Source organism: Danio aesculapii, chromosome 14 (genome assembly GCF_903798145.1).
Source record: "Danio aesculapii chromosome 14, fDanAes4.1, whole genome shotgun sequence".
In the NCBI taxonomy this organism is placed as follows: Eukaryota; Metazoa; Chordata; class Actinopteri; order Cypriniformes; family Danionidae; genus Danio; species Danio aesculapii.
In genome coordinates this window covers 48,013,642-48,028,090 of record NC_079448.1, presented here as the reverse complement: position 1 = coordinate 48,028,090, position 14,449 = coordinate 48,013,642, and the positions used below count along the sequence as shown (strand labels likewise).

At 36.2% G+C, this 14,449-nt stretch overlaps 1 protein-coding gene across 1 annotated transcript in view; it reads left to right on the top strand.

Moving 5' to 3' along the window:
- The first annotated feature begins 1,367 nt into the window (after nt 1-1,367).
- Nucleotides 1,368-14,449, top strand: part of macrod1 (mono-ADP ribosylhydrolase 1) — a 172,624-nt gene continuing 159,542 nt past the window's right edge. The window contains exons 1-3 of the mRNA XM_056471766.1: nt 1,368-1,846; nt 6,683-6,775; nt 6,926-7,036. Coding sequence (XP_056327741.1) covers nt 1,531-1,846; nt 6,683-6,775; nt 6,926-7,036 — 520 coding nt within the window. The 5' untranslated portion in view covers nt 1,368-1,530. The remainder of the gene's footprint in view (nt 1,847-6,682; nt 6,776-6,925; nt 7,037-14,449) is intronic.

Here is a 14,449-nt window from a genome sequence, read left to right as displayed (position 1 = left end):
TATGTGGGGTTTGCATGTTCTCCCCGTGGTGGCGTGGGTTTCCTCCAGGTGCTCCGGTTTCCCCCACAGTCCAATAGGTACAGTCCAATTCACCCTATATAGGTGAATTGAATAAACTAAATAGTTTATTTTGGTTATTCGACCAAATAATGCAGTCTTACCATGTCTAAAAATGAATATAGATAATAGAACATAGAACTTGTGTGACAAGGGCACCATTAACTAAAGGTTTACCATTTTTGGCATGGTTTTCAACGACTAAATAAATAAAAAATACATAAATACAAGCCAGAATTTTATTTATAAAATGTTTTTAATCCAAATATTACATGTACTTTCTCAAATAATTTAAGAACAAAACATTAATTTTCTTTCGGCTCAGTCTCTTTATTCATCAGGGGTCACCACAGCGGAATGAACCACCAACTTATCCTGCATACAGTTAAAGTCAGAATTATTAGCCCCTTTGAATTTTTTTTCTTTTTCAAATATTTCCCACATGATGTTTAACAGAGCAAGGACATTTTCACAGTATGTCTGATAATATTTTTTCTTCTGGAGAAAGTCTTATTTGATTTATTTCGGCTAGAATAAAAGCAGTTTTAATTTTTAAAAATCCATTTAAGGGAACAAACCATCATTATACAATAACTTGTCTAATTACCCTAACCTGCCTAGTTAACCTAATTAACCTAGTTAAGCCTTTAAATGTCACTTTAAGCTGTATAGAAGTGTCTTGAAAAATATCTAGTCAAATATTATTTACTGTCATCATGACAAAAATAAAATAAATCAGTTATTAGAGATGAGTTATTAAAACTATTATGTTTAGAAATGTGTTGATGAAATCTCTCTGTTAAACAGAAATTGGGGGAAAAAAAAAAATAATTCTGACTTCAACTGTATAAATCCCCAAATTCCTGCATAAATAAAACAATAAATAAATAAATACGCCAAAAAAAATAAATAAATGTATATATAAATCTACAAATTCCTGCAAAAATAAATATATAAATAATTAATAGTGCGGTGTGAAAGGGGAAAAATCTACTTTCAGTTTTGCATTTTCTTATTTCCCCAACATCCATGTAATTTATTTAATTATTAATCTGCGCACAATTTATATATTTATTTATGCAGGAATATGTGGAATATATATTTTAATATATATTTATTTATTAGCATGTTTATGCAAGAATTTGTGGATTAATTAATTAGCATATATATTTATTTATTGTCCTCAATCTGCTCTAGAACAAAGATACAGTAATATTATTGCGCTTACACCATCCATCCGCTAGATGCCAGTACAGGATGAATGATCTTACGCGCATAAACTTGAACTTGTGGACCCCTACATATTGGTACAATCCTATTTACCTTCAGATTATCAGACATTTAACTTTCAGTTTCACTAGTGTTAATTTACAACCTGCGTGTAGTTTATAGCAGAGTCCAAATCGGGGACACATTGTTAGCGGAAGTGACTGAGACCTTAAACATTTATTCAGCAGCAGTGAAGAGCAGAGTATGGCGTTTCAGGTGTCTAAAGTGTCCGCTCGTGTTTGTGTTTGGAGTCGCAGCTTTCATGCGGGCTTCAAAGCGCAGTCCTGCTCCGGTGTTTCCCGTAAAGCAGACCGGTTTGAGAAGCTTTCCACAGCCGCAATGTGTGTTCCCCGGCCCGGCTATGCTGCCGTGAAGGGTCTGCGGGTTGTGCTTTGCGCTGCGGGGGTCTCGGCGGCGGCGTGCGCGGCCCTGAGCACGAGCGCGAGCACGCTTTATGCCATGAGCGCGCGACCCGAGCTGAACCTGGAGTCTGACAGAAGCGACTGGAAACAGACGAAGAGTGAGTCTCTCTGTATACAGAGTGAATAGCTGACAGAGAAATGCAATTTAACTTAAATACAATGCTGTGTTGCTTTTTATAGTAAGTAATGCGTTACGTTACTTGGGAGTTACGTTTGCGTTACTTTTTATTAGGTGGCTGAGGCTTGATCTCTTTCAGAACTTGTTTTTTTCATTTCCTTTTTTAATAGAGGAGCTCTACAATTAACAGCACACTGTATAACCTACACCTTAATTTACCTTTAAAAAACTCTTTATATATATATATATATATATATATATATTGGGATAATGTCATCTGAGAACTTCATAATACAGATTAGTAATACAGATTATGCAATGTTTAAAGAGCCCCTATTATGCATTTAAAAGGGTCTTATTTCGGTTTTGGCGGTCTCCAACAACAGGGTAAGATGCATGCAAGGTCAAAAAACACTTTTATGTCTTATAATATGCATTTATTTTTACCTAATTATCCCAACGACTCCCATATGATTCATTCAGCGATTCGTTTGTTCCCAAACCCCTCCTTAGCTGATGCTAATCTGCATTGATTGGTCCGATGACCCAGTCTGTTGCGATTGGCTACTGCGTTCAGCGCGAGACAGAGAGAAATGCCCACCATTGCTTATCAACAATTTCGAGGTAACGTAGAGTGCAGAGTGTAGCTTTGGTCACACTGGGCTTTTCCTCCCTATAGACTTCCATTCATACGCACGCGAACGCGTCAGACCGGAAACGCAAGGTCATGCGTTAAGTTTCGCATGTCGCTGCGGTGCAAAGTTCAAGCTAGGTGAACTCTGACCTGCGTAATCGCATCACTTGACTGTGTGAGACCAATCGAGGATCAAAACAGGACCTCTCTGGACAGAAATTTAAAACATGGAGCAATCGCTCGCTTTTTAAAATGTCTAATCATCTTGTTTAATCCCGCCCCTTTTCGCAGCGCCGTAGACAGAATTTCGCACACACAAAGCCCAGTGTGACCGCAGCCTGTATGTGTGAGCCCAGTGCAGGAGCGCATTAAAGCAGTTCAGTTTAACAGCAGCATTTTGCTCTATTCTTAACCATAAGTAAAAACAGTGACACACGTGCAGTATTAATCCACACTGTGGCAAAAGCTGAACTATTTTAAAACTTGACTGCCGCAAGTGTGTAGGAACAGCTAATGGTGGCCATAGAAATGACAAACGGCAGTCGATCGCGAGCTCAAACGCATTTTAATCCGTAAACAGTGGCATGCGTCGCGATTTCAATGTGGTTTTTGATGCGATATGAGAATATAAAGAGTTAACCAGAGACAGTACAAGTAACAAAAACACAATTAATGCAATTTGCAAGCTAGAGAAAACAAGGAGGCAGCCATTTAATCACACTTACGTTATTTACACGTGTGAAATGGAGGAAAAAACTAGTCCATGAACTGACCTGTAAAGTTCTTGTCAAGCTCTGACAAAGTCCCACACATCAATAGTCTTTTCTGATCCTTCCTTCAACGGCTGATGAATCCCTGTTGTAAGCGTGTAGATTGTTGAAGCACTCGTCAGAAAAATGATGGGAACACAGCACAAGGCTGGGGCTATAATGCTGAGGTAGTTTTGCAGGAATAAACTTCATCCACTGACTATTCACAGTTTCATTTTTATGTAGAGAAAATAACACTAACTTTCCCTCACACATCAGAACACAGTGTCTTTGCGACATGATTTATCCGGGAGGGGGTTTCAATTTTCCCGGGTCTGCACATGCAGCAAATAGGAGGGGCTTGAGTTCTGTATCGACTTCACGCCGGCACGGCTAAAGACTCATTACAGCGGCGATTCATTCAAACTACTATGAGTTGACCCTTTATTAGATGAATAATAGTTTTAAACATGGTGCACTTACAGATTTAAGCCTTAGCTGGATATTTCATTTCACTTAAAGCTGTGTTACACACTACATGGGAGGTCACTTTCAAAAACCCATAATAGGGGCTGTTTAAAGCAATGTGTTTGCTTCTTTTGTACTATTTGTCTGAAGTAAAATCACTCTCCATTGAGTGTGTGTATATGTATGTATGCATGTATGTATTTGTATGTATATGTATGTATGTGTGTGTGTGTGTGTGTGTGTGTGTATATATATATATATATATATATATATATATATATATATATATATATATATATATATATATATATATATATATATATACATACGTATATATGTATATATGTATACATACGTATATATGTATATATGTATATACATACGTATATATGTATGTATATATACATACGTATATATGTGTATATGTGTCTATATATATATATATATATATATATATATATATATATATATATATATATATATATACACACATTTGTTTGTGAGTGAACAGCCAGACAATTATGAATCTAGAAAATTGAGTTTGACCAAATCTCTGTAAAAACCTTCAGAATACAGATATTAATAAAACTGCTGGTACATTTTGGGAAGTTGTGATCAGTGCAGGAGGGGAAAATCATGCTGAGATGGTGTATTGTAACTGAAGTCTACAGACACAATTTTTAAAAGCTAGATAAAATAAATATTGGATGTTTTCCTTCAATTTTGCTGAAAAAAGTCTTTGAAAAGCCTTTTTTTGCCTGCATTGTCTAACCTTAACTATAATGACCCCATCAGGGGGATCTGACTTTTGTATCACACTGAAGAGCTGTAATTTGGGATAATGACTGTACATTAACCTGATTATAAGGCTACTTATAATCAGAAATAACTTATAAAATAATTGATATTAAAATTATGAATTATAAATATACCGTAATCAGTGGTTTTTAATTTTTTTTGACTCCAAGGCCCTCGACTGTCAAAGACAAAGTGCATATTTTTCTCATACCTGCCAAAGCAAATTTTTCTGGCGTAATTAGTTACTGAAACTAAGAGTGACAACCAATGAAGTAAAATAATTTTAAAATACTATTTTAAAAATCAAATCCCATGATTCCAGATGTGAAGGTTTTACAGGGTTTAAAGTTTTTATTACCAGTGATTTACATGTTTGTTCAAATTACTTATTCATTTATTGTGGAAATGTTTGTTTTATTATTGTTATTTACTTAAAGGAATCTACTTTAGTTAAAAATGCATTTGGAACATGACAATATTGAAAAAAACTTATCATTATAAAAATGCACAAAGTTTCAATTTAAGTAAAGTGTCATATATAAATTATTACATGTTAAAATATTTATTTAAAAATTTTTTTGAATAATTTATGACCAAAGTGTCCAAAATATCAATCAAATTGCTGAAAAAGTTACAAACATAAAAAAGCAGAACAGCACATTGGATTAGACTTGAAAGTTAGCTGAAATTGTGGTGTTTTCTTTTGTAAATGCCCTCCAAAAAGAAATATTTTATTTGCAATCTAGTTTTTTTTATTTATTTTTAAACAGTGCATATGTTATTTTTTCTTTCTTCTCTATATTACAATTAGCCTTCTGCCAGTATCAGATTTTCTAATTGTGATTAATTGCTGAACGTTTTTATATACACTCACTGGTCATTTTATTAGGTACACCTTACTAGTATCGTGTTGGACCCCATTTGCCTTCATAACTGCATTAATCCTTCGTGGCACAGATTCAACAAGTTACTGGAAATATTCCTGAGATTTTGGTCCATATTGACATGATAGCATCACGCAGTTGCTGCAGATTTGTTGGCTGCACATCCATGATGCGAATCTCCCGTTCCACCACATCCCAAAAGTGCTCTATTGGATTGAGTCTGGTGATTGTGGAGGTCATTTGAGTACAGTGAACTCATTGTCATGTTCAAGAAACCAGTCTGAGATGTTTGGCGCTTGATGATATTGTGCGTTATCCTGCTGGAAGTAGCCATCAGAAGATGAGTACACTGTGGTCATAAAGGGATGGACATGATCTGAAACAATAGTCAGGTTAGGCTGTGGCATTGACAATGCTCAATTGGTACTAATGGGCCCAAAGTGTGCCAAGAAAATATTCCCCATACCATTACACCACCACCACCAGCATGAACCATTGATACAAGGCAGGATGCAAGCATGTCGTTGAAGATAAATTCTGACCCTACCATCTAGATGTCGCAGCATAAATCAAGACTCATCAGAGCAGGCAATGTTTTTCCAATCTTCTATTGTCCAATTTTGGTTAGCCTGTGTGAATTGTAGCCTCAGTTTCCTGTTCTTAGCTGACAGGTGTGGCACCCGGTGTGGTCCTCTACTGCTGTAGCCCATCCGCCTCAAGGTTGGACGTGTTGTGCATTCAGAGATGCTTTTCTGCATATCTCAGTTGTAACGAGTGATTATTTGAGTTACTGTTGCCTTTCAATCAGCTGGAACCAGTCTTGCCATTTTCCTCTGACCTCTGGCATCAACAAGGCATTTGCGCCCACAGAACTGCCGCTCACTTCTCATTTTTTGGACCATTCTCTGTTAACCCTAAAGATGGTTGTGTGTGAAAATCCCAGTAGATCAGCAGTTTCTGAAATGCTCAGACCAGCCCGTCTGGCACCAGCAACTCCATTCTGAGGCTCGGTTTGAACTGCAGCAGATTGTCTTGACCATGTGACTTGCTGCCATGTGATTGGCTGATTAGAAATTGGTGTTAGCGAGCAGTTGGACGGGTGTACTTAATAAAGTGGCCAGTGAGTGTATGTCACAAAATAAAACATTTTATTTCCATTTATAATCTCAAATCTTAACAGGTTCCTGAAACTTCTAAATGCATATAAAAGATTTTTCAGTGCATTTTGCGTTTAGGTATGATTTTTTTTCTTTAAATGTTTTTTTCTTTCTCATCTTTGGCAGCTAAGCTTTGCTCCATGGATAAGCAGAGGAGAAGGGAACTGTACAGGGTTGACTTCATTCCTCTGGAGGATGTTCCTGTCTGGAGTCCGTCAGGTGAATTAAATGCACAAAAACCCTCACTGCGTGTACAGTTAAAAAAATAAATCCCTTTGTTTCAATCCTAAAAACCTAAAAAAAAAGTCTAGAGGTATAAAAAAAAGAATAGATTGCTGATGTATAACTCACTATATTTGCTCATTTTAGGTGACTCTTCTTATAAACCTCGCTATGAAGTCAATGAAGAGCTAAATATGAAAGTGTCTCTGTTCGGCGGTGACATCACAAAGCTGGAGATCGACGCCGTTGCCAATGCAGGTGAGAGTACAGGCACAGGAAGATTCATAGTCTGCATTTACCTAGCAGGGTTTGTCTGCTTTATATTGTTTCCCAAAATAGTTTGAGCTTGGACCGTAAATCATACACTTGAATCTGATTCAGCAGTTTATTGTTAAGGATTCTTTTTTGCACAGAGCCTTTTTTTGTTGATGTTGTTGCTGAAAACATACACTGTGCAAAAGGATTTAGCATGGCTTGAGTGCTTGTGGCCCAGTTTTGGCTGTACAGACACTGCCCTATTTATTAAAGGGATTGTTCATGCAAAAATGAAAATTTAGCTGTTCATTTACTCACCCTCGGGACACACAAGATGTGACTTTTTTCGTTGTGTGTTTGAATATTAAAGAAGCATTTAGTCAACAGACTACTAGCACGATAGCTGTGTTTACATGCAAATATGCGAATTGAATTTATGTGCAAAACTGGAATATTGCATTAAAGGTTTGCGAATGAAGCTCTGTTTCTATCTAATGAGTCAAGGAAAACAAAATCGTCACTTCCTGGTAAATTGCCAGCAAATATCAAAAAGAAAACTGGGATTTACTGTGGTAGGAGAAGCCAGTGTGGCCCTTTTTTCTTATATAATACATTTCTTGCACCTCAGAAGTTGAAGACGAAATGCAATGAACACTGGCTTTTGGAGGCATGAGATGCTCTTTGGGAGCGCAGATGCTTAAAACAGCTCTGGAGGTAATACTATATATAATAATAATTGTAATGAGTGGGTCTGGCAACAGAGGTGAGAATCCACATGCAGCTTTTTGAAACAGAATAGTCAAGCAGGCAAAGGTCAAAACAGGTGCAAACAGGAGCATAAAGTTTACCCAAAAAACATAGTCAGAATACAGGCGAATGGTCAGGTCAGCAGCAGCAGTTTTAACATAAAGTGACACGACATCTGACGTACAGATGCCACTGGCACATGCCAATGAGTGTAGTGACACTTCCGGTGGCACATCCGGTTTTCACTGTCATGTGTCACTGCAGTGACATCGACACCCGGCGAAGCTTAATGACATTAATCAACACGCACAAAACCATATTTAATCATTACGCGACTTTTAATCTGATTTATTGCGTCTCAAGTTAGTTTATATGCTGGACTACTCCATGATGTTTTCATTTAAAAGCATTTATTTTACGTATTCGTAGTCATACTTGCGTAATATTTAGTCATTTGACAGCACGTCAGTCAAATTTATTGTGGCATGCTTATGTAACGGAGGGGTTACACTTATCTGTTGTGCCGTATATTATTGCATCGTGGCGGGTCCTTTGTTGGCTACAATATGGGCTTCTTTATGTTTAATTCATTCATTCATTCATTTTATTATTTTTATTTTAAGGTATTTTAAATAATGTGCTTTATAAAGTCATAATAAAATGCATGTTGTAAATTCATAACATATATGCATGTAAGATAATAGGTGTCATTTGCGTAATCATTTTTAACTATTTAGACACATGACAGTGAAAACCGGACGTGCCACCGGAAGTGTCACTACACTCAGTGGCATATGCCAGTGGCATCTGTACGTCAGCTGTCGTGTCACTTCATGTTAAAACTGCCTCTCCAGGTCAGGTGGCAAACAACATAAACAATAAACAAAGAAAAGGTCAAAAACATGAAAGGCAAGAACTAAGATAACTCTTTGGTAAAGCTCACTTGCAGACCACAAGACCCAGCAAAGAGTGAGTGAGCGAGATGCATTTTTAGTCCTGGTAATCAGTCCATCATGAGCTTTCAGCTGTGTGTGTGTAATCGGGGGGGATCAGGAACTGGTGTGTGAGTGCAAATACTTCTGGGAGTAGCAGTTCATATAGAGGCAGATGTGTAGTACTCCAGCGATCTGCAAATGCTTGATCGCTGGTGATTGTTACAATAATACTGAACCACTGTGATGACAGACTTGGCTGCTGCATTTTAGAAAAATCAAAACAACATTTCAGATGTTTTACAGCTTGGTCCGTCTGCTAATTTGTTTATTAATGCTTCCACATTGCACCCGTTTTTGTTATCACATCAGGGCTTGCAGAATCTCTAAATGCCTGATAACCATTCGGCCAGGCACTCTTCGTGTTTTGGTAGCCCGAAATAAATTCAAGTGGCCCGAATAAAAAACAAAACAAACAAACACTATTTACTAAATAAAAAGAAATACATTTACTACATAAAATGTTTAGATGACATTCATTTCAGGCTACATGTATGTATTTTTTTAAATAACCAAATTGAATTTAAATATTTGTATTTATTTATTAATTTTTCATTAGGCCTAAATTCATTGTTTGATTATCAGCTTAGCACCATTTCTTTTGACAACACCAGATAGTTGCAACTTCAAACACATAGCTGATGCATGAAAATTACATACAACATAATTACCCAAGGCTGTCACGCTGGCGCAGTGGGTAGCACGATCACCTTACAGCAAGAAGGTCAGTGGTTCGAGCCCCAGGTGGGTCAGTTGGCATTTCTGTGTGGAGTTTGCATGTTCTCCTCCTGTTTGCGTGGGTTTCCTCCAGGTGCTCCAGTTTCCCCCACAGTCCAAAAACATGTGAATATAGGTGAATTGAAGAAAATAAATTGGCCGTAGTGTGTGTGAAAATGAATGAATTTATTAATTTTTCATAATGATGTGAAAACCTGATAGACCTAAATTTATTGTTTTATTATCAGCTTAGCACCAGTTCTTTTGACATACCCAGATAGTGCAAATGCAAAGTTAAACATATAACTGATGTATGAAAATTGCATACAACATAATTACCCAATTTGTGAGACTGCAAACACATTGAAATAGACTGTATTTTTTTTCTCTCATTAAAATGGTCAGATGTGTGGATTCATTTTTGGTAGCCTGACTGGAAAACATAATATTCAGCTTAAAATGTTCTGTAACATTCTAATGAAGAAAAAAAGTCACCTACATCACCTGCGCATTGATGGATTTGCTCTTCAGTGTTTGGACTTTCAGCAGTGATAATTAAACCACACTGAACTGAACTAAACTGAACTTCAACTCTAAAAACTGGACTGACAGGGTTTCAATTCTATAGATCTTCTATGTTAAGCTGCTTTGACGCAATCTACATTGTAAAAGCACTATAGAAATAAAGATTAATTGAATTGAATCTTGTATGGCCTCAGGGTGAGTTTGCAGTAAATCTTTTTTTTTTTGTGTGTGCTAACTATCCCTTTAAGACAGTGAACTTTTGACTTTTTCAGTTTGAGGCATTGTATGTCCATTTGAGCTCACTCAACAACAGCAATCTTGCTCATTTTCCAGTACTATTTTTGTACAGCTGCCATTTAAAAGAGCAGAAACAGTCAGCAGAGCTCATGTCACTAGATGGAGGCAGAGCTTTCCGTCTGTCTGCGCCATCCAATCAGGCCCTTTGTAGACACACCTGAGAGCTTTGGAGCGTTCATCTGCATTTGCGAGCCTGTTCTTGGCAGTTGCAGAACAAAGTGACTTTCAAGAACTTTCAAGCTTTGCACATTTGCATCCTTTAAATAGCTAAAGAGATAAATCGAGCACTAAGATGAGAGACTAAAAACTCTCTCGGCTAAGACATGCCTTCAAACTATAGTCAGAGTAGCCGGATTTAAAATGTGGGTGTGAGAGTTTTACAGTTCGCTCAGTGGGTTGAACTGTTGTGCATCTTGACTTTTTTTTTCCCCAAAAAAGATGTATTTTAAGGATCAAATGCAAGCTCGGGTATGTTTACCTGAAGGTGATGTTTTGTGGCTAGGGATATGGCATAAAGCACATATCACAATATATAAGTATATAAAAATGTGTGTTTTCAAGCTATTTATTTGTGCTGAATTAAACAAACAAATTAAGTTGAACATTAATACATTTAATTTTGTTTAAATTCAGACCATATAAATAGTTTGCAACATTTTTGCAGTAGTCCTTTTTTTCCAGTGTATTAATAACAATATGCAGTTAAAGTCAGCATTATTAGTCCTCCTGTTACATTTGAATTCTTTTATATTTTTTCATCAGTGGGCTTGTTGCACAGTGAGTGTTTATCAGCATATGATGAACTTTTGGTAAGAGCTTTATGTGACTATTTTCAATTTCATACGGCTCCTTTTACAGCATCGATGTTGTAATGTAATTACAATGCATTCAGTTAAATAGACGTAGGCATCCATTTGGTTATTAAAGTATAAAAAGAGACTAAAGGTCATTTAAAGGTCATTTTTTATTTATTTTTTTATTTAATATTATGTTTTCTGGATGTTGTGCAAGTTATATTTTGTCTTCTGGTGTTATTATTATGTGACTGTGATTAATTGTGGGACCCCCTTGAAAATGAGATTGTACATCTCGAGCGGTTTATCCCAATTAATAAATATCAAACGCAGCCGCTGTCATTAGCCGCAAGCCAGCGCAGAACTTCCATTGAAAATACTAGGGTAAAATGAATGTCCATATTTTAAAGACATTGCACGGAAAAATATAATTTAATGCAGTGCTTCTTGTTGGGTCTGATACCCACTTTATATTGTATCTCAGGCAGGCAGCGAAGATCGCTGTTTTTTAAAAGGAATTAGGTCTTAAACGCAGCGATTTTGTATGAGATGACAATTAACCGGAATCCCTGGGAATGGCTGACTGAATTTAAAGGTTTGTGTGCATGTACTGTAGCCCATTTTTGTTTAATTAAGTGAAGATTTACTTTCAACACATTAATAAAAATATTAGTTTTAATAACTCATTTCTAATAATCTTAGATTAGTTTTGTTGTTGGCATGATGACAGTATATAATATTTTTCAAGATATTTTAAAAAGAATAAATATTGCACATGAGGGCTAGGCATGAGCCATATAAGATTCTGACGCTATGATAACCTTGGATAAAAATATCACAGTTTCAGTGTATTGTGATTACGGCTCTAAGTATATTCTTTTTAAATGTCTGGGTAAAAAAAACTAAAACTTTTTTCCCTTTTGAACACAATATATTTTATTTTGAGAAATTTTTCAAGTATTTTGGTGTAGTTTGGAGCATGTCAAACTAAATAATTCAAATGAATTAACTTCTGCTGTCTTCATTAGTTTCAAAATCTTTTTGAAAAGATCTTTTCTGCTAGAGATACTGTTGTCCTAAAAAAAAAAAAAAAAAAATGTAAAAACTTAAAATAAAAAATCTTACACATACCTTAAGCCAGTGTTTCCCAACCCTGTTCCTGAAGGCACACCAGCAGTCCACATTTTCAACCTCTCCCTAATCAAACACAACTGAATCATCTTATCATAACATCAAAAGAGACTCCAACACCTGAAGTTAATGGGTCAGAAAAGGGAGACATCCAAAATATGTACTGTTGGTGTGCCTCCAGGAACAGGGTTGGGAAACACTGCCTTAAGCGTTGGGCTAACAACCCACCTCATAAATACTAGATGTTACAAAACACCAATATGGTGCGGCTAACTATCAACTTTGATATAAATGGCCTTTAGAGTCAGTAGGTGTAAAAGATGACAAAAAAATTAAGTCATCACAACAGATGTTTTTGTTGCTTTTAATAACTTAATCAAGTTCCAACTCAACTTCAACTTTTAAGTTATGCAAAGTTTAACTTTAATATTTTGAGTCTGTTTGATTAATTTCAGTCTCAAGGCTCTATTTTAAATGATCTAGGCGCAAAACATTGAGGTTGTGTATGAATCAACATTTGTTATTTTAAGGACTGAAAAATACGCTCTGCTCCGTGGCGCATGGTCTAACAGGGTTGAGCTTATTCTCTTAGTGAGTTATAGGTGTGTTTTGAGAATAAACCAATCAAAGTCTCATCTCCCATTCCCTTTAAGAGTTGGTTTCATCACACCATGGTGCATTTGCTAGCATGGCAGACTTTGTAAGTAGAAAAACTGATCAATAGTGAGGAAACAGATAAACAGCATCTGCAGCACGAGAATAAAGAACGAGCCTCCTCCAATCGACATCTTTACTTTCTTTTTCTCTTTCTCACTTTCATGGATAAGGAAACCGTGTTGTACGTTCCATTGAACACATCTATTAGCCACATAATTCATTTAGTTTGTTAAGCGCTAAGATTTGTTTCAAAACTGTTTCTAAATTCAGTTCTAATTTCCAGCAAACAAATAAATGAACACTAATAACGAAGTGTGCACAAAAAACTGAGTTATATCCAAGCACACATGCTGTGCCCCATATGGTCCAAAACCCGACAGGTGGACAAATCTAAGCTTGTTTTTAATAAAACAAATATAAATATGCATATAATAAATAATACTGCCTATAATAATAACATTATACAAAAGCAAGTCATGAATAAACTGAAAAAAGCCCCGGAGATGAAGAAGGCATGGAGGCAGTGGTTTTTATATTTATGTAGAAAGTAATGATTTTTTAATATTTTATTCCTTTAATTTTTTTTTCATATGTAAAGATATTTGTGTATTGCTGCGTGTTTTAAGCAATGTGTAAGCGAGATGCATGACTAACACTCTGCGTTGGACTTTAGACCTGCTTTCAGCTGGTCAATTGCGCCTTAACACACCTCTTTTCTTGACCGGAACACAAAATGGCACAAATGGATTTACTATTTAAACAACGTGACAGAAAACAGGAAAATTAGGGTTTGAGCTGGTCTGAAAATAGCAACACGTTGGGGCAAACACGTCTCACGCCTTATTGCTCCGGGTGTATGATAGGGCCTTAAATATTTATCAGATTCATCTACAATAAGGCAGCAAGATGTTTTCATCACAACATGACATCCCCATTTTCTCTAAATTACATTTTTGGAGTTTACGCAAATATTGGTATTACCCACTATAGCTTCAGTGGAAATATGCCATTTCCAACAGCTTGCACATTAAAATCTATTTTGGCATGTAAAACTGCTTTCATCATGTAAATGAGCAGCGTTATGTAAATGATGCCCCGTATGTACATTTATCCCTCACAGCCTTGTTAAAATCAATTTACCATCTACCCTGACTAAGGCCTGTTGTAGGTCAGGAAACGAAACTATTTCATAATTAATATCCTGCTATTAGAGTCAGAGTAGCATATTGACATTAGCATATTCATACAGCGTAAGGAGAGTACTCGGCTTTATTATTTTTTCATCATCACCTCTAAGCTGCCATAAAGCAAAGCAATGACTGGTAATGTTTCAGCAGTCATATTACCCCGTAGGACTTGAATGAAGCTAATGAAGCTCACCGAAACAGGTACGCAGAAAGAGATTGTTTTAAGACTTCGGATCATTTAGATTTGTATTTATTTGATTTAACAGGGACAATGCTCATTAATCAACAGTTTAAAAACTGTAAATAAGCCAGAGTTAGCCACAAGGGATCATTTTCATCTGACAGAAAAAACAGGCAACCTAAAATCCA